This window comes from Bombus flavifrons, chromosome 4 (assembly GCF_040668555.2).
Source record: "Bombus flavifrons isolate JBK064 chromosome 4, iyBomFlav1_principal, whole genome shotgun sequence".
In the NCBI taxonomy this organism is placed as follows: Eukaryota; Metazoa; Arthropoda; class Insecta; order Hymenoptera; family Apidae; genus Bombus; species Bombus flavifrons.
Window position 1 is genome coordinate 16,131,510 of NC_138445.1, and position 20,648 is coordinate 16,152,157.

Consider the following 20,648-nt stretch of genomic DNA (forward strand, 5'->3'; position numbering starts at 1 on the left):
ATGGTTTCCGGCCTACATCGTATTTGCTACTTATCAATAATTTACGTACCGATATTTCACGGTGTAGAAACGAATTCATCGCGATTTTTGCGTAAGCATGGGAAGAACTTATTCGTACGTCTAATACATACGAAATGTTACATACGCCTGTAGAACTTTGCGTGTAAATAGCATGCAAGACAATGAGATCTGTGGAACACCGTGGTGTGCAAATATCAAATACGACTGGCTGCAGATTCGCATGGCCGACGGAGAAAAGCCTATTTTACTTAACAACCGCTCGCGGTTCTTACGAGTGGAGAGCAAGCTGAAAAAGCTTGTCTGGTTGCTCGCGGCCAGCCTCGTTGAATGAAACACCTTTCTGCGGTTGAATCTCGTTCTCCTGTTCGTGTGGCCCATTACAACCGGAATGGAAGCTGCCGATGACGCGATTTAATTGCGATTTATTTCCATGGAAACGATCGATTTTTCTAACGTTATTTATTTATTTATTATTTCTTTCTTTTCTTCTTTTGTTTTTAGATGTATCAATATTTTGAAAATTCGATATCCATGTCTCTTCAAAATGTGTTAGAACGATAGAATATATCGAGAAAGTTTGATTGTAAAAATCCTAAGACACGAAAGGTTCATGGCTTACAATTCTCGATGTTGTGGTATGTATATTTTACGATACGCAGATCGAATTACACTGCCGTATTCTAAGATTCGCCTGACAAAGTGTAACGGTAGAACGTTCCAAGAGTGTTTACATTTGTAAAGGGCGGAAACCAGGTTACTGAAGTTACAAAAAAAAAATATATATTTCTATAACGTGCTATAAACGACACATCGAAGAGGATAGTATGTTTTTCTTTATCCAGTGCGGGTAATAGCGTACTAGTTATGGGATAATTAAACACCAGGTAGTAGTTGCCCTTACCGACTGAAACGCACGACAAGACAATTTATCACTACAAACATAAATCATGTAGCCGAACATGGGGATAATGGTGGATCAACTTGGCATACTCTGTTATGTTCACAATTGTACGTTATATCGTATTATATTATATTATATGTAATATACAGGGTGTGCTACCTAACTTCGCTTACCCTCAACCAGTTACCTATCTTTGACAAGTGTACTCGTTGTCGCTTATTTATTACCACACATTTTAGGTACACGCTTTTCAAAATATTCAAAGAGGTCGCAACAGCTGACTGCTTAATTACTCTGCAACGGTATTGTTTCAAGGTTTTCTCTCGTATTAAAGAGAGGAAATGCGTGGATGAATGTATAATAGAAATATATTTCAGTAAGTTTAAATACAAGTACAATGTGTATGCTAGGTCCGCAGGCTGGGATGGGCTAGGTCCGCATCTATTATGGGTATTTATACAATTACGAAAACTAGCTAGCCTTTCTGTAATCCGCTGTATTATCTGTGCAAGGTTATGGCATGTTTCTAGAAAGGCTATGGGGGCACGAGGTCCTTCAAATTGGTTGCCCTAAACAATACTCAATGGCTTCGAAGATTAAGAAAATTAAGCAGAAAACAAAGATGTGGAGTTTGCTTTGAAGTGACGCTTTTATCCAATTTTGCCATTACCTTAAGAGGCCTTTAAGAGATTAAAACAATAAAACTTTTTAAACGGCTACCTGCAGTCTTTTATTATCTATTTTTGTAGTATATTCGGATATTTTCGGAGAGACTCGGGTCTTTTACGTTGTTCCTTTTCCATTACACCGCAGGGACGTTTTCCATAATGCTGACCACGCTGATACATGGCATTACCAGACCATCACTCGAGGTTGTAGTCTCCTAACGTGTTCAGAACAGTCAGAACAGTTCCGAGTGAAGTTTCTTTTAGACGTTCCGTTTTTGTCGCTTCGTCGAACTTTGAAATTTATACGTGAATAGCGGGTGCCGCGAGAGACACGAGTTTCCAGTGTTTTTTGAAAACGTACGAAGTGTACAATGAGAAACGAAGGTTCGCGAAGAAGCTTCACCCGCGGTCGTACGGAAAGTTTCGTAAAAACATTTACTGACACGTACGAATTCGAGTGCACCAGTAATCGAGATTCATCGGCTGAGAGCAGCAGGAGAACCAGTTCCTTCGGTTTACCCCTACCGTCGTGTTGCCGCAGCGAGAACGTAAGTGAGGTCAGTTCTGGAGGTGGGCCACGTTTATCAATTTCCCTGTGCCGGTAGCCAGCCTCGTCGCTTTTCGTAGGTTTCCAATTAGAGAGCGACGACGCGGCTTTTCGAGACGAATCGCGATTTCTGCATCGTCGCTGCACGATTGCACGTCAATTGCCTCATTGCGTCTAATCTGTTTCGCGATAGAATTTATCTTCCTTGCTTCGTGTTTCTCGTACAACTTTTACACTTTAACACTAAAACTACCGCATCAGTCAAAATGCGGTAGTTGTACAAGTCAAAACATTCCACGTTTTCTCTATACTTTTTCATAAGAAATCGCGTCGTATCCGCTTGTACGTGCCATTTGTCCGAATCCTGTTTACGCGAAATTAACCCTCGACGGTTCACAAAGCCTCGGATAATCGACATTTTGTACGTACGTACGCATCGAAGCAAATACTTGCGAGCCTACAGTTTCGAACTTTCCCCCGCTGGAAGCCCGACTGGAGAAGCTACGAAGCAGCCAATCGACGATAGATTTTCGTAAAGAGATGGCGCATCGCTATGGCGATAGCCATAAAAAAGTGTAGATAAAGGTGCACGGCTCGAATTACAAACTCGCGTTTCAGCGTGCAACAGATCGTTCGACGAGGCCAGGCACGCGAGATAGGTTTGTCCAATGCGAAGGGGTCGCGTTCGTTGAACGTCCTGTTCGTGGACGACGAAACTCGAGACTGGAGTAAACACAGAGAACGACGACGTTCGACAGACGCGGCTCAGTTTCGGTAGCGAAATAACGCGTTTAACACGCTATATGCACGTGCTATTGCCGTGTGTCTCGCGCGGTTAGAAAATCCGTATGTACGCGTCGTTTTAGTTGCTGCGCGCGTGCAACTAAAATTAGAAAACGTAATCGCGTTTGTCAGCCGTGTTTTAACGGGTGGGAGACGCCACAAAAAGAGAAACGCGCGCTATGGAAACGCCACGGTATTTAGTCGCCGATAAGAAGTTTTAATCCACTCATACCGCAACCTGGTTCAACGAAATCTGCTCTCTTTAATCTGCTTAAACACTTAACTCGTCTAGGATGAATCGTCGTTAAACGAACTGCCGTACGTTTCTCCGCTTGTTCCCAATCTTTTGTTTTTTTATTTCCTCCACTTCGCTTCTTAACGTTACTTCAACCCTGTTTTATATCGTTACATACGTACAATGTCGGATATCATTGAATAAACGATGGTTTAAATAGTTGCTTAGAGAGAAAGAGAGAGTGAGACGTTTGCTGTTTAACACTAACCTTACCAGTTCCGGTGAAACGACCGGTTTCAAGATTTCGTTGTAAGAATTTACATAGAGTTAGACGAAGAAAAGAAATAACGATGAACGTACGGTTTTTAATTAAATTTTCTAACCGGTCGTTCGACCGGACCTGGTGAAGCTGGTGTAAAGAGTTCAAACAGAAAACGAAAGTAAATTACTTGTTACTCGGACAAGTCTAAATTCACTGTGTTAAAATAACGAAATTAATCTAATTAATTAATCAAAATTAATTATTTACAAGTATAACATTCCCATGAAGAGAGATTGCCGTGAATTACAATTTGTAATTTTTAATGACGTTTCGTATCTACGATGAAGCGAGTAGGTTTAACAGAAGTAACTATGCTAATTTCACGGACAAAGTGAAACAGACGAGACGAGACCAGAAACTGTCTATATATAATCACTCGTCGTCCTATTAAATCCGAACGAGGAATAAAGTTTCGTTCGTAAATAGAACAGAAACAACGATCAAGTTATTTTTGGCATCGTTCAAACGGCTTTCGTCCAAAGGTAGAAAATTTTCCCATACCAGCAAACGTGTACTTTTAATTTTTCCAAATATCTGCAAATTGGCGGCCTTTTTCTTACATACTTCGCCATTCTATAAAATCTACCACTCAACGTACGCACACGTATCTCGATAAAAGTTTCCCATAACAAACGTTCAAATAGCTTCGCGAGTCACTGTGCGTTTAATATTTAATTTCGTACGATGTTTCATACGCGCGTACGGATACGGAAGCTGGCGGTAGAGTCATCGAGTTTCTGTCATTCTGTCTTCTGTTTTATTCAATTTGTTCAGCGACTCTGGCTCGCTTGCTGTACGCGTCGTATGAACAATAGGAACGTTCATCGATCCGAACGTTTCCATTCCAACTTTCCAATTATACCTCGAGTGACGTCTTCGTTCGGCAAACAGCCGCTCTCCAAGATAACGCGCGACCAAAGGAAAGTCCGTCGATTTAATTCTCAGCGTATCGACAAGTCTGTTAAGTCTCGGCTGAACAAATTCCATTATTATCGACCGAGTTTTGCTATCGGCCAGGTGCTAATGTTACAAATTTCCTGCCGCTACCCGAGCCGGCTCTCTTTTCGCTTTCCAGTCTTTACGCCAGGCATCTCGAACTTTGGCAGACTTTAGTAAGACGTAGTCACCGAGATACCCTACAACTATGTTTCGTAACCGTCCATTGATAGAGTTGTTGACAATAGCAATAAACGGAGATGATTTTTCTGATGGACGCTAATTGTAAATAAAATGTCCCAGGTTACTTTCAATTTTTTTTTTATATTTAAATCGAACATTTGTTAACCGTCAGTTTTTAAAAACTAAAGTTTCCATATTCTTTCTTACGTTAAAATGTGCAATGTGGTTTAATTCGCTGAATCCTTTTTGCAACTAAATTCGGTAGAAACAGAAAACAAGGAAGAAATTTGAAGAAATTCGGTGTAAGATTCCTCGATTTTATTATTATTATCAATAATGACAATAATAGTGCGGAGATTATTCGCAACTATTTCTTTACATTCAGTGGCTTATTAAATTCCCTTCGATATTTTAATTTCTTTACGGAGGCTGATAATATTCTGTTGGAATGATCGATGCGAGGATATCCTTGTGATTATCTTCGACATTGTGTTCCTTTTCTTTATTCGTTGCCTACAGAACGCTCTATGATCATGTCGCTGATTGATAGTTCCACGTTGCAGATGTCACGTTTAACAGCAGCACCGTTTTCCAATATCTACATACATATTTGTGTCGGTTCAGTATGTCCTGATTTTATCCACGGTTATTACGGTTTCACTCAACTTGCGATTCAACTCTTCGTTTCTCTTCGAATCGTAGAAGCCAGAGATCGATTTACGAACCGACGTTGCATTACGTAAATTTACGTCCCAGGTTCGCTAGCATATCGCTTCGATACGTTTTAAGACGTCAAACCACCGACGTTGCGTACGGAAAGCTAATTCGGTCCTTTCGTCGCAATTTTTGCTATTGTTGGATCAGTCAGTTCGTTTCCAAAGATATTCTCGCGGCGATGTGCGCCAATGTAAGCACGAAAATCTGTCTGTCGGAAGTTTTTTTCGATCTTGTAAAACGGTAATGGAGCGATACTAACGCTACAAAATTCTCGTTTCTTCTCAACCAGTTAACCGCGTTCAATCGCAAAGAATATTTCGGTGCGGTTGATGCATAACATCGGCCGCTCGGAGAGATCGTTCAGATTTTTAAAGAATTTAACGAAACGACCAATTTTGCTCGGTACCTCTCCATCGGAAAAATTGTTTTCAAACAATGTTTTCATCACGCTGAAAAATGTTACCAGAAGTTTCTTTAAATACTCTCGTGAATTTTTAATAAAATATTACATCCGTCGTACGCCGCTCGGAAAGTTCGTTCGAATTTTTAACTCTTTGGTCGATGTAAAGAATCACATTGAAAAGTTTCTCGCCGACAAACCCCAGAGGTTCCGGAAGAATGGAATATTCCAGTCGCGTGAAAGATCGAAAAACCCTTTGAATCTATTCGATGGCTGCAAAAATACACGACGATTCAGGTTATTTGCTTGTCGATAGGAGTGTCGATCACAAAGCTCGTAAGAGACTTTGAAAACTAAATTCCGCGGTTAACTGGTGAGACACCTACGTCTGTACGTCGTCCTGATACGAATCGTACGCGGCGTGTTTCTGTCCATGCCACGGCTTTTCACCAACAAGACGCTGCAAGACGCGTACGTTCATCGTACGTCGCGCACCTAATTTCTCTGGCGCGTGCAATCGTTTCGCGCAGTGCCGTTGATAGCGCGTTTGCAACGCTAAGTGCACGTACGAGGGACCGCGTGCGCGGCGATAATTAAACGTTGCACGTGTTCCCTCGTAACGCTGAATTGAATAACCGGCGACACGAGGTACGACGATAAATATCAGATAGCTTTGGATAAAGTCGACGCACAATGGCGAGAAAGAACGCGCGTATTTCACGAGTAACGAGCAAACCTCCCCTCTCCTACCCTGCCCTTCTGTTTTTTCCCTATCTTTCGAGCGTACCAGTCGATCGCACCAGCGACAAGATACACCGGCCACCACGTATCGTCGAGCACGTTACGCTGACACGACACTTTGCTCGGCGATTGTTCCTCGCGGAATTCGCGTTTTCCCTGTTTCTCATCGGCGACGAGTCCTCTTGATCCCCGTCGCCTAGACTAGATGTGCCAACCGATGTCGACGCCGACACGACGTCAGCAAGGAAGGTTCCATCTTGCCCCTTCTATTCAGCAGGATCGACGATATTCGCGTACAGTTGCAGCGACGCATATATCGACGCATTTATATATACAATAACGTTAATTTTTTTAGGGTAAATCGGACAATCGATTCTGGAAAATCGAGTTTATCTTGGGAATAATTAAATTAAATATATATAAATATATATAATAGATTAAATTCTTAGGGTAAATCAGACGATCGATTCTGGAAAATCGAGTTTACTTTCTACGCGAAAAAAGAAGTCGAAAATGTAGAATACAAATTTTTCGTTTGAGGCTTTGTTTTCGAGAAAATCGACTTTGAATTTTCGCTTGGTACGCGTGCGGTACGTTATAACGGATCTCACTGTAAATCATTGTCACGATGGAAAAATTAAAAAAAAAAAATTTTTATTCTATATTTTCGACTTCTTTTTTTTTTTAATTTTTTTTTAATTTTTCCATCAAGACAAAGATCTACAGTGAGATCCGTTATAACGAGACGTGATAAAGTACACGCGTACCGAACGAAAATTCAAAGTCGATTTTCTCGAAAACAAAGCCTCAAACGAAAAATTGTTATTCTATATTTTCGACTTCTTTTTTCGCGTAGAATCACCCCCTCTCCGCTTGTACCACTAGTTACCAACCACCCTGTATATAGTAATTTAAATTCTTAGGGTAAATCAGACGATTGATTCTGGAAAATTCAATTTATTTTGGGAATAATTAAATTAAATACAATAACAGTTAATAACAACAAATCTACTACAAATTTTACCTGGGGAATCGAGAATCGATCTTCCAAGTCTTGAATTACCGTTCTTCTCTCGTGATCTAATCTATTCAGCAAAATGACACTGTAATAAAACAAGGTAAAAGTAAAAATATCAGTTTTCGGGTAGTTCGAATTCTATAGAATTCACATATATATACAGACGATGTTAGCTGGCGATTTTCTTTTTAAACATCGCATTTTTCTTCTTTACTTTCCTTAGTTTCCACGTTTGTCTTACGTCGTTCCCAACAAGCGATCAATTTTCTCGGAAGACTTTGCAGACAAACTCGGCAAAGAGCGCTTTCCGTCAACCTCCTATTTTTTTGAACGTCGAACCGGCACAGATGGTCCGCAATTATTACAGTTGCTCCAGACGTAGTTTCAGAGCGTTCGTCGCGAGATTTCGTGATCGATCGATGACAATAATCTTGACGATGAGCGACGACGATAACGTCGGGCCGCGCATGGCTCCCATCTCTGTCCTTAACACGGACCTTATCAGACCCGGTCGAACGACCGGTTTCAAAATTTAATTAAAATTGTACAATTTTATATTTTAACTTTATGTAACAATCTTTACGTACAATCTTATATTACCTGATTAACCGGTTTGTCAATTTTCATTGATAGAGAAATTTACATAAAGTTGCACGAACGAGAGGAATAACGACGAATGTCCAATTTTGAATTGAATTTTGGAACTGGTCGTTTGACCGAACCTGCAAGCGTAACTCTGACTGGCAAGCACTTTCGAAATTTCCCAATTTCGTACTATCTCACCACGAAGATTCGAGAAAGCCGTACAAAGCGGCGGAAAATATTTCGAACATTGATTTACGATATGACCGATCGTGTACAGATAGAAGAAGATTGGACACAAAAAAGATTAGAATTTTTGCATAGACCCGAGATTAACTTTATCTTATTAACTTAACCTTAACAAATAGAATGTAAACCTGGAAGGGTCTGTAGTAGTACATTTTGGTCAAGGTTGAATTGGCTGCAAAGTATGCTTCTAGAATCCCTATCGATCGTTTTAAAGCACAGGTTGCAGATGTTTCATCGGGAAGCGACGTAACATCGAACGCAAAAAGCGCGTTTAAAGTGTCTACAAATTTGCAACTTACGGGAGAACGTAATTTAAAAACAGCTTCTCCCAAAATATGTCAAACGTTCTTTAGACTTTTCTAATCCGTGCATTCCATTCGATTTACTATTTTTCTATCACCAACTGTACGTTCAAACGATGTATTGCTTTTAACTGGTTAGCTGCTTTCCACGAGTATACTCATCGTGAAAAGATGGCGATATTTCGTGTTGCGACGAGCCCTGTCGGTAATAAAATTAAGAAATAAAACGATCGTTTCGTTACAATTTAATTCTATGTTATAAGAGCCACGCATACTCTGCGTTCAACGAGTATACTCGTCATCGCTTGCTTTTTGTCACGCGTTTTAAGTACAAGCTTTTCAAAGTTTCCAAAGAGGTCGCAACAGCTAACTGCTTAAATAGCTCAGTATGGTAAAACTGAGAATAAAAGGTTGTCCACTACAACGTCGTTATTGTATCTCTTCCGCTAACTGTATCCAAGTTGCTCGTAAATACACGTACAATCTTCTCACGTTTCGCACTAAAAGTTTCGAGAAAAGGTTGATTTCATATTTTACATTTATCAGACAGTTGACCCTCGAAGCCCCGAACACTCCTCTTATCAAACACATCTTCTTATCGTCACGCGGTAATTAAGAAATTTTACGACTATACTGGCGAGTTAATTTACTGTTTAACGTGGTGCCATCGGTCGGTTAACGATCGACGCGTCGTTCACGGCTTTTGTCGCACCACCAACCAATTAAAATACGTAATTGAAGGCTTAAACGCGGCTTTCTTGCGTTAATTAATGTCAGCCAGGAAGTCGTTGAATTAATTAATATCATTGTTTCCCCTCTGGAACGCGTGACTATTTCGGTTATAACGGGCAAGTTGATGTAACGTGGAGCAACTCGAACAACAGATATTCTTCTCGTCTCGAACGCGTTATTTGTATCGAAAGTAAACGATTTACTAAGATCATTCATCGCAAGAAAATGTCACGAATACAGAGATAAGTGTACTTGGAATTTTACATTGCCTTTAATTGAAAAAAAAATAGGTTGATATTAGAAATTTAGAAATTATAAATGAAACATTTACAAGGCGCGATTCACAAAGTTTAGCAATTCTAAGTAACTTGTAGCTTCTCGCTTTCTGATTGCTCACTCATCGTGTCATTTTGTGAAGTCAGGTTAAATACCGAAATTGGATCAATTTTGAAACGTTTACACGTAGAATGTTTCACATGCAAAATTGCAAAACGTTTTCTACGATTGGATGCAATATAGGGTGAATAATAAATTCCTTTCCATTTTTCTCTCTTTTTTAATAATAATAATAAGCGCGTAGAATTTATCTACACGCTGTAAAATATATCTTCGTCAGAATATTTCGCATTTTGCAATTTCCGATGCCAACAACTGTCCATCGAATTTTATTCGCTGTTTACCATCCGATGAATTCCCAAGCGAAACAATTTCATTCTTCGGGCAAAGCAGATTAATCGAAACTAACCGAATTGAATTATAATTCAATTTTCAATAGGAAGAATAGTTGACAGATCGAGAACCGTCAATTATACGAGTACAACTACTAAATTTTGACGCGATTCTTCTATGTTCTCAAATAAATTAAAGTCCCTTCCTCTGTCGTAGTTATAACGCGGCATGAAACGTTCTAATCCAAGTTAAACACCTCGCTGCAATTTCTATTTCAAAAAAATCACATCTCACGATGTCACTGGTTAAACAGAGAGATAGACAAGCTCGTATACAGAAACGAGATTTCAATTTCAGATACTCCACCGAGCGAAGCGTTCGCCTCTGAGATTCATCGCGTTCCCATACATTCACATATAAAATCGAGGGTTTAATTGCCATCTTCTTCTCTTCTTTTTTTCTTTCCTTCTTTTTTCGTATTTTTTTTTTTTTTTTTTTTTTTTTTATTCGAAGCTTCTCTCGTACGCTGCTATCATCGGGATCGATAAGGATTGCAGGAGCGCGCGCCTCTACCGTAGCGATGGAATCCAGTTCAATATGTATACACTAGAACGCCTCTTATTTATTCTTGATGAAAATTCTTTCCAAGGTTTTGGGTTTCAGGGTCAATTAATGAGAGAGCGAGCTGTGAAAAAATACCAGCTCGATTGGATAAGGGAAAAGTCCACTAACGAACACAATTCTTTTGTACAACGAACAATGTTCTTTAAACAGGATGATTCTTCAGGGATGGGAATCAAAATTACACGTTATTTTTAGCTTTTATTGATCAAGAAAGAAGAATTTTATTAGGATACGCTTTAATTTTCAAGATTAGAAAAGTCATTTTACCGTTTGTTGCAGGCTTTCTCCCCCATTTCTTTCTTTCTTTTGCCGTGCGTCGGAAAGAAAGTAACGGAATATAAAAGATCCTCCCTGTCTAAATCTTCGATCTTTTTCATATAATTCGACATGTTTTTCGATATAATCGATAACTTGGAACATGATCCTGTTTTTCGTGCATTTACGCAAGTAGAGTTTAGCGTTTGGGGCTCCAGGGGCGCGCTTTCCTCTTACTCGAACGAGCTCGTACATTGCACAGATTCTTCTTTTACCAACCGGAATTATCCTAGGAAGGTGATTGCTAGCGAAAGAAACGTCGAATAAAATTTTCATCGAGAGTATACAAGAGCTAGTCTAATATAAAGCCGTGTGTATGCTTCTTTCACCGTCGAATTAGGATCGCATGAGGAAATGTTGCTTGTCCAATCGTAATATCGCTGCAATTCGAGCACGTACCTTTAGATGATACCTCGTCTCGAATGTGGCGGACGAAGTAAAATTCGCGAAGTTGGAACGAAAAAGTATTTTATAATCCCTCGTATTAAACGCACGCGTAAAGGTGGATGCCGAAAAATTGTCATTTTTCCATCTGCTTAAGAACGAAAAATTCTTGCCGGACGTCTAGCAACGTCTCTCGACGAACGAAGAACATTTTTTTTTATTAGCATTTATCTGAAATGCTATAGCACGTGGCTGTCTGTCTATCTGTTTGGCAACCTGGTCGTCTTTTTCGTTATCTGAGATACCGATCGTGGCCTGAAATCCGATGACTTTTATCGACGACGTGTCGAAAGTTTAAAAATAATAATATCATCGGATGGTAAGTTCGACAACCACGCCATAGCATTTTTCAAATCCGTGAATATAAGAAATACGCACGCAGGAGGAGCTCTCGTCAGCTATACTTTCGAAAACGTGGTTTGTGATGATTGATTCAGCCGTAGAAATCGATGCGTTCTCGGCGAGTTTTGTCCGAAGCGATGCGCGGAGTGCGGTTACCGCTTAAGCGTGATCGTTTCGACGACAAGGAAGAGCGTGGATTCGAAAGAGACGCGAAACCGCGCGAGAAAGCGTCCAGGCAGATCTCGCAGGCAAATTACAGACGAGAAAAGCAAACGATAAGCGCGAGACGAGGAAAAAGTTTCGCGATCGACGACGATCGCCACGATCGGGCGATAAAGTAGGTGCAATCTGTTTTAACCGTTTGAGTCCCAGGGGTCTTTGAAAAAACAGGGTTGAAAAATCGCGAACAGCGCGATAGCGCTTGCCTTAATTCATTGCAAAGAGAAGTCATGTTTGTTATTTTATAAAATACATCTGTATTATTATATATGCGTACTATTAGTTTATAAATATTTCAAGTTTTCAAAAAAAATTATTGAGAAGATAACAATGAAATACAAAATACCGTCAGTCGTCCGTGTAGCGTTCAAATGTACTGCGACTATTCGACACAAAATTTAAACAGCGCGATCGCGCTGCTTGAGACTCAAACAAACGGTTAAACAACGCCATGAAAATCTGTAATTACCACCGGATCGGGACCAGTGTCGGATTCGAGTTCAGAGTCACGTTCTTTGAATCCTACAGCATCGACAGTCAGAAAATGAAAAACGAAGTACGATTCGTATCGAATTCACCGACCTTCGTTCGCCAAAGCTAAATTGCTTGTACGCGTACACGTACGTATTTGAGTTTTCCGTGTTGGAAGAGTGGCGAGCGCCGCTGTATTCGCAACTTGCTTCGTTGCATCGCCGACTATCTTTCTCTGCCCTTTCCACGGTTCTGCTTGTTCGCGTTCGGGTTTATTGAAAATGGTGAAAGCGCGGCGCGAAACGTAAAAATCGCTCGATAAGAAGCGCGTGGAACGAAGATAGGCGAATCTTCTGCTCGACGGAGCGTGAGCCGATAAAATGTATCGTTGCTTCGCTCCGCGCGCACGGCAATTCCTTTTTCTCGTCGTCGTTGCTTTTCCTCCTGGCGGCTCGCCGGCCTTTCGCGGCGTCCTCGATGCTGCGTACTCGACCTCGGCAATATCCTCGCCAGCTGCTTACAAGCACCGCCAGAGGATCCCCGTGCAATTTCCTGATCGAACCGGCGGAACTGTTTGTTGCCTGCCGGGCGAATTTTTATTCCCATCCTCCGTGTTACTGTACGTGAAATCAGACTCGCGCACGTAGCTCCGTGTGTATTTTGCAAGTTACTTGGCGCTGTGGGCTGCGCAGTCTCAGTCGGCGACGGTGTTCGCATGGAATTTCTGATCGCTCGAGTCCACTGGACATACGTCCACTCCGTCTTTGTACGTATCGCACAAAGAGGCGGAAAAGGCGGTCGAAATAATTCAGAGTTTTGATAAAATCGTTTGATATATGAAAAATACATCTGGCTACGTTTGTATCAGAGCACGAGATGTACAGATGAAAAACGTCGGTATAATACGCAACAGATACCTTTCCCATGGAATCTCGTGCTGAACCGGATTGTAAATATTGAATTTCGCTGTTCTTCGTATTGCAGAGGAAATTCATATTTTATGATATACGTTTCAACGTACACGATAAATATTCTTTCTCTTTACTATCCTTTCTATCTTTATGATTTCTTTGCTTCGTTTGCCTTTACCGTCAACGTAGTCTTTACTTTTCCCTCTTTATATCTGTATATAATATGCGTATATGTATAAACATATGGTGCAATAAGTATTAGCGATTTAGTCGTATACGTGCATACAGAATTACACGTAGAAGCGGGCACGGCGTGATTCCTCGTGGGAAAGTAAGAAAATAAAATAGAACTTTTTCGTTTTCGAAACGGACAAGGAAACTCGTTGAAAAATATTGTTCGAGCGCGAAGTCGAAGTAGCACAGAGCCAAGAGGATTGGCATAAGGAGCTCGGCTATGCCATTATTATAGTGTACAAAGAGGGTATTTCATTAAGAGAAATCGCGAGAAAATTGGGTATTTCGTACAATGGAGAGCACTTGACGATGAAGCGTTTTCGAACCATCGTTCGCACAGGTCATCGCAGCGTTCGACCAAAATAAAACGAACGATTCGCAATACTGCAAATTACGGGCCGGAAACTGAAACAGAAGTCAATAACGATAAGACGTCAGATAATTTGGTATCGGTTGACTGCAGTAAAAAAAGAAAAAGAAATAGCTCGTGCCGTTATTCGTTCTCAATGGTGCAATGATAATACGCATAGAAATCACATTTGCAGATAAAATTTTCGAAAATGTAAAGATGAATTTTATTCGAGAGTAACGAAGATTAATTCGGCCGAGATTCTGTTCGCTTAGAAATCGTGCGTTTATAACGTGCGAATGAGCGTTAGTTAAAATCAGACATCCAAAATAACGGTTCTTTTAAACGTTTCTCGCACGAGATCCATCGACTGAAACATAATTTTTTATTTAAATCGAAGCTACTTGTCGATAAACCGGATACACGAATAAATAAAAATGAAACGATTAAAGAAGTACTAATATTTAATTGTTCCGAATAATAACCATCATCGTGAATGATTAAGATTTTCTTCGACTACGTCAATAATCATTGTCGTCGGTTCGATTTTTATTTTTGTCGCTGACAAGCATTATCGATAGCGAAAAATTGTACGATTAATTGTCTTACACGTTGTCGATGAACGTGTACTAATTATCGGTAATGCCGTTATCTACATGCGATCTACGTTATCGTGTATACGCGTATAATTAAGATAAAGCAGATACTAACGAACGAAATATCATCCGATGATACCCCATCTTTTTTTGCCAGTGATCGATGACACAAATTCGTTTAAATGCATTCCGCTACAGTTGTAGTAAAAATTCTTTCTTGCCGCGCGTCTCTAAATAGAAAACACACGCGCTAAATCCACCATCCAAATTGAAATCGAATTCGGCTCTCCTGTTACGTTTGCCGCGAGTCAAACATAAATCATTTAGTGTTACGTCGTCGTACTTGAGCGGTTTAAAAGATTCAAGGTCAACGGTGTCGGTCTCAATTAATTGACTTTTAATGTAACACGTCGACACAATGGAAACAAACAGTGCATAACCCCGTTTCCATTGTTCGATGATTATAAAGGAGAAGCGCGTGTCTCCTTTCACTCGACCGTACGATCCACATCGCGCAATAAGAAGAATTACGAGTCGGACGGTGTTTACCTAATTTTTTACGTAATTGTTGCAGACGCTGGACTTCGACAGAGATGGTCTAACGAAGCTGAAGAAGGCGATCAAAGCCATCCACAACTCTGGAAACGGTGAGTGTCACGATTGTTCGGAAATTTGGAAATTCAACAGACTGTTGCGATAAATGTTTTATTTATTTATTTATTTGGCTTAAATGTTCCGATTTGCTTGTTATCGCGAATATACAGGGTGGTTGGTAATTGGTGGTACAAGCGGAAAGGGGGTGATCCTACGCGAAAAAAGAAGTCGAAAATATAGAATACAAATTTTTCGTTTGAGGCTTTGTTTTCGAGAAAATCGACTTTGAATTTCCGCTCGGTACGCGTGCACTTTATTACGTCTCATTGTAGATCGTTGTTTTGATGGAAAAATTAAAAAAAAATTAAAAAAAAAAGAAATCGAAAATATAGAATAAAAATTTTTTTTCTAATTTTTAAAATTTTTCCATCGAGACAACAATCTACAGTGAGATCCGTTATAACGTACCGCACGCGTACCGAGCGAAAATTCAAAGTCGATTTTCTCGAAAACAAAGCCTCGAACGAAAAATTGTTATTCTATATTTTCGACTTCTTTTTTCGCGTAGAATCACCCCCTTTCCGCTTGTACCACCAGTTGCCAACCACCCTGTAGATAAAATACATATACCCGGAAGAAACGAAGCTACCTTTTTTCTCTCGAATGAAAATCCTCGAATTAAATTCGCTCAGATTCAGCTGGTCGAAGGTTGGTAGATTTTTGCATAACGTAGGCCAATTAACGTGCGTAAGTGACGCGTAAACCGTATACGTAAATGTATAAAATACGTGGATGTAGTTATTAATTATTTACGTTTACAGTTCGTTTAGAAACGCGTTATAAATCGATAGCTGTGGCGTTGAAACGAAAGGAGATATGGAAATCGGCACAGAACAAGCGCAGACTTGCATTTGTCACGTTAAATACGATACAGCTTGACGCAACTGGGAAACAGAATAATTACATACAAATACGTATTCTCTTTGCCGAGGATCTCGTGATTTCAACGTATTCCGTAACTGAGGCGAACAATCTGCGTTTGATATACCAGCTGGCTACCAAACGTAATTATAAACTTATTAACACGAATATTGTACATTCAGAAACATACAACGATAATGAACACTGTCACGAATTTAATATCCTGTCGCCGAGAATATCGTTGTCGAATGAAATTCACGTCGAAGCTTAGTTCGTTGAAATTAATAGAATTTTAATAAGAGAGGTAGAGAACATGGAGAGAAAAATTGCTGGGAAATTTTACAAGCAGACAAAAAGTATTCGTGCTTCAAATTCTCCACTCCGATTTTTTCTCTTCTTTTTCTTTTTATTTTTTTTTTTTTTTTTTTTTTTTAATTTCACTCGAAACTATAACCCGACCTGGTTGGCGAAATTACCTTCAACGCAGCGACGAAGACGTTTTAATTAATACTCGAATACAGGGATACGCTAACAATCAGAGATCGCTGTTTCTTGACAAATCTAATTACACAATTATATTCGATAGATCGCGCGATCTCGTTGCTCGTGGAAAAAAATTCAAGCGAAACTTCTCGCTTAAAAAAAATTGCCTGAGCTTTAAGTAAAATTTGCATAATGTATACTCTCGTGCACGCCTCCTTAATTAATTCGATCTGCGATTAATTGCACAGCTGCGAAGAAATCGTCGAGATCTCGAGAATTATGCTAATGTCGTACGTTGCAGGAAGAAAGAGGAACACGGGTTACGAAATTTGGATAGTCGCAGATTAGAATCGCGTATTAACGTGCAAGAAGAAGATGCAGTTTACAGATAACGAACGTACGTGTCGTGACAGATTCGCGTTAGAGTAACAAGTTCCAACCTCTTTTCTTCCTTTTCTTTTCTATATTTCTTTTTCTCTTTTTTTCTCGGTGTTGTTAGTCTCGTGCGTTTCGTGCATTTGGTGCGTTTGGTTGCACAATTAAGCTGGAAAACCGATGATCGTTGCGTCTGCGATAATTATACCGCGGCTGTTTACGCGGCTATAGCAACGTTGCGATGAAAATATGAAAATATATGCGATACAGCGCGCAGTATGAAAATATGAAAAGCGAACTCGTCTAAGATCCTCGAATCGAAACCGCTGAAAACGATACGCGCAACGATCCTCATTGAAGACCTTATCCGGGCAAATCGAAGAGATAAGTTTTCCAAACGTTGGATTTCAGCGAGTAAAAATCCCACACAGCAAAATCAACGTCCAAGTAGTTAACGGTAGATCAACTTTCTTATTAACGTTGTATTAACACTTTACCGACCGATAGGCGATTAATCGGTTTTCTGTCGCCGACGCTTACCGACCGATAGCCTACTAATCGACTTTTTGTCGTCGACGATCTTTCTCATTATTTGAGCAGTAATTTGTTATTTAGTACTAAGGTACCTTGCTCAGTTGCGTCAGTTGCGTTGCTTTGTAAGCTGTCACAGATTTATACCAATTTGAAAAACTTACCGTTCGCGATGAACGAAAAGAATGATATTGAAGAGTGTAAACCGAAACAGAGCCAGCGCCAGGGAGAATCTGCGCCTGTGCTGCCGGTCGGACGTGCGTATGCCGTTGAACCGCTAGCGGTCGGTAAAGTGTTAACATAATAAAAAAAGTTGCAGTAATAAAGCAATCGAGAAAGAACGACGCGGTTAACGATCGAGCAAAGGCTGGAATGTTTCGATAATCCGACTTTGCGTAGCAGAGGTTTCTACCGTGTAAAAAATTACACAGAAAATTAATCGGAGATAAATAGCGATGTTTGTGTGGTTTTTGTGTTGCAGCTCACGTCGATAACGAGGTGTACCTTGGAAGGGCACTGGAAAGGCTCGGGGATGCAGCCTTGAAAGAACAGGAACCGGATATCGGCGCTGCTTTCTTAAAGTTCGCCGTCGTCACGAAGGAATTGAGCGCCCTCATGAAAACTCTGGTTTGTGCCAACATCTTCACACGCGGTTCCATAACAATCCTTCGATCCGACCAACCATACGTTTACGTTCGACGCTGGTTTAACGATGAATATCTTATTATTAGGTCGTTCGAAAGGTTTATTTGGTTTTATAAGGAAATAATGGATGTACAACATTTTTCGTTTTATATTACTTTGTCGAATTACGTATGATTCATTTCCTCCTATCAAGATAAAGATTACAACGTTTGACAGATTAGGTTTCATGTTTGTATAAAGATGCATCGTTGTAAAAGACGTGTCTGTAAAAGAAAGACTCTTTTCGAACAACTTAATATTAAAGTAAATATATTATAATACCTCGATACGTTACAATTTCCATCAACGGAGAATACGGTTCTACCATTCGAGTTTTCTACCACAAACGTGTTCCGTTTTTAATTGGCTGTGTACAGGTTCGATATAATTTGCTTTTAACGAATTTTTCACCGAAGCCGAAATTCTCGGTTTTATTCTCCTCGGCGTCTAAGTATCAGTTACGCGTTCGAATTACACGCTGGGTTTTCTGAATTCTTCGAGTATCTTCAAGATATTTAATCGTCAGACTGCCGTAAAAGTCAGTTCTCTTGCCAGTTGCTGAAATTTCCTACCACCTCGATTTTCATCCGAAGAAATCAAATTTCCAAGCGTCTCGCTGATCTGCCTCCTAATACGCTGCTCGTGTTCTTCTTCCATTCGTCGTTTCCAAAATCAGAATTACACAATCGGCAACGAAACTCTGGAAAAATTCTCAACTTTCGGTTAGACCGATGAAAACTACGCGTTGGAGGTTCTTCGGTTCTTCTTGAAAGCCATGTTCGATTAAGTATTCGATAGAAGACCAGAACGGCTGTTTTCCACAGAGGAAAGAGCAAGTTATTCTCACCAGACTTGGAATTCGCCGCGCTAAGCTGAACACGCTCTCATCCCGTGACTAAAATTGAGCCAAATAAGTGCAATCACTGCGGCTGTATTCCGTCTGTGTACATCATCTTCTCGAGTGTGGTAACGTTTACTAATGTGAGGTTAAATTTGGTCTTCCAAACGAGATTCAGTCGCCATAATGGCGACTAGACCATAAGAGGGGTATCGCGGGATTTTTTATTTTCTCAAAATTGATATTAATTTGTATCGCCGATTACAATGGCGCTGTATCATATCGTTTGTAGGTTAGGTTTGTTTATTTATTTATTCAACCTGTTATATAATTAATACATAATTGACTATATTATTATTGCATCGTTATTTCTATTATTATTATATATTACGTAATATACGATATACAAATATTAAATTAATATAATTATGTATTGTATAATAATATTATATAGTAAAACAATATATTAATATAATTAATACATAATTATATCATAATTATATTAATACTAAGTTTGTAACTCTAGCCTTCTTGTATTTTACACTTCGCCTCCTCCTTTTTTTCTTTTTTCTTTGTTTTTATGTATAATCTTGTCGCGTGTCTTGCGATGAATCGCCAGCGACGAGAACGGGAAATGCTTGACGCTGCCTTGAATGAAATAAATAACAAGGATAACAACCTGTTAATCTGAAATCTCGTTGAACAGATGCAGAACATCAACAACATCGTGATGTTTCCCCTGGACTCGGTGCTGAAGGGTGATCTGCGAGGCGTGAAAGGCGACTTGAAAAGGCCGTTCGAAAAGGCGTGGAAAGATTACGAGGCTAAATACGCGAAAATCGAGAAGGAAAAGAAGCAGCACGCGAAAGAGGCTGGCCTCATTCGAACGGAAGTGACGCCGGCCGAGATCGCCGACGAGATGGAGAAGGAGAGAAGATTGTTTCAATTGCAAATGTGCGAGGTGAGGCCGCCGAAACAGATCTGCAACAGCCGACTATAATACGTTCACGTTGTATGCTTATTACGCGACGATCGCTGTGATTTTTCTGGCCTGCCGAACAAACCGACTCAACGAGGGAAACACGTTCTTTTGTAATCGCTTTGGAACAAAAAAAAAAAAAAGGAAAAAAAGAAGAGAAAGAAAAAACGAAACTTTAGACATCAGGAGCACGTGACAAAATTTTGATGCTAAAGCTTCGATTTCGAATTTTGCGCTTCGCACGTTCGAACGAATAATTTTCTATCGCGAAATCTCGTATGATACGTCTTCGATCTTTGCCCCCGTTAGAGTTTCGAATTTCAAGCTTGTCGAATCGAATTAGTTTGCTGTCCTCGGGCTTTTAAACTGGAGACGTTCTTACAAACGAGGTTTCGCGGACGAACAAAAATTAATTCGATGAGTCACGATCGGAGATTGATGGAAACCTGGAAATTTCCAAGTAGATTGCCGCTTGTTGTTCACATGTTGCGCTGATTATGCATACAAGGGCAAACTACAGATTAATTACTCGGAAAACAAAGACAGAACGCGAAATTATTTTTAGCTGGTAGGCGCCACGTCCTTGCGTAGATTATAGTTTATTCTACCGAACGATATTCAATTAATTCCTTTGCGTCAATTTCCAATGAATTATTCTCAGATAAGAAAGGGAAAAAAAGAAATCGTAATACGTAGGTAATTAAGGTAATACGTATTAATTTATCGATTTCG

The 20,648-nt window shown here is 40.0% G+C and overlaps 1 protein-coding gene across 13 annotated transcripts in view; it reads left to right on the top strand.

Annotated features, from left to right (window-relative positions):
* The window catches only part of Asap (ArfGAP domain of ASAP), a 57,101-nt gene that overhangs the window by 21,525 nt on the left and 14,928 nt on the right, over window positions 1-20,648 (top strand). For 6 of the 13 annotated variants that reach the window (XM_069111058.1, XM_069111061.1, XM_069111068.1 and 3 more), the window contains 3 exons: window positions 15,086-15,158; window positions 17,897-18,042; window positions 19,644-19,898. In XM_069111058.1, coding sequence (XP_068967159.1) covers window positions 15,086-15,158; window positions 17,897-18,042; window positions 19,644-19,898 — 474 coding nt within the window. Of the gene's footprint in view, window positions 1-1,762; window positions 2,148-2,936; window positions 3,114-15,085; window positions 15,159-17,896; window positions 18,043-19,643; window positions 19,899-20,648 lie in introns of those variants that run through there. The other 7 variants (XM_069111057.1, XM_069111066.1, XM_069111055.1 and 4 more) reach the window with 6 other exon arrangements.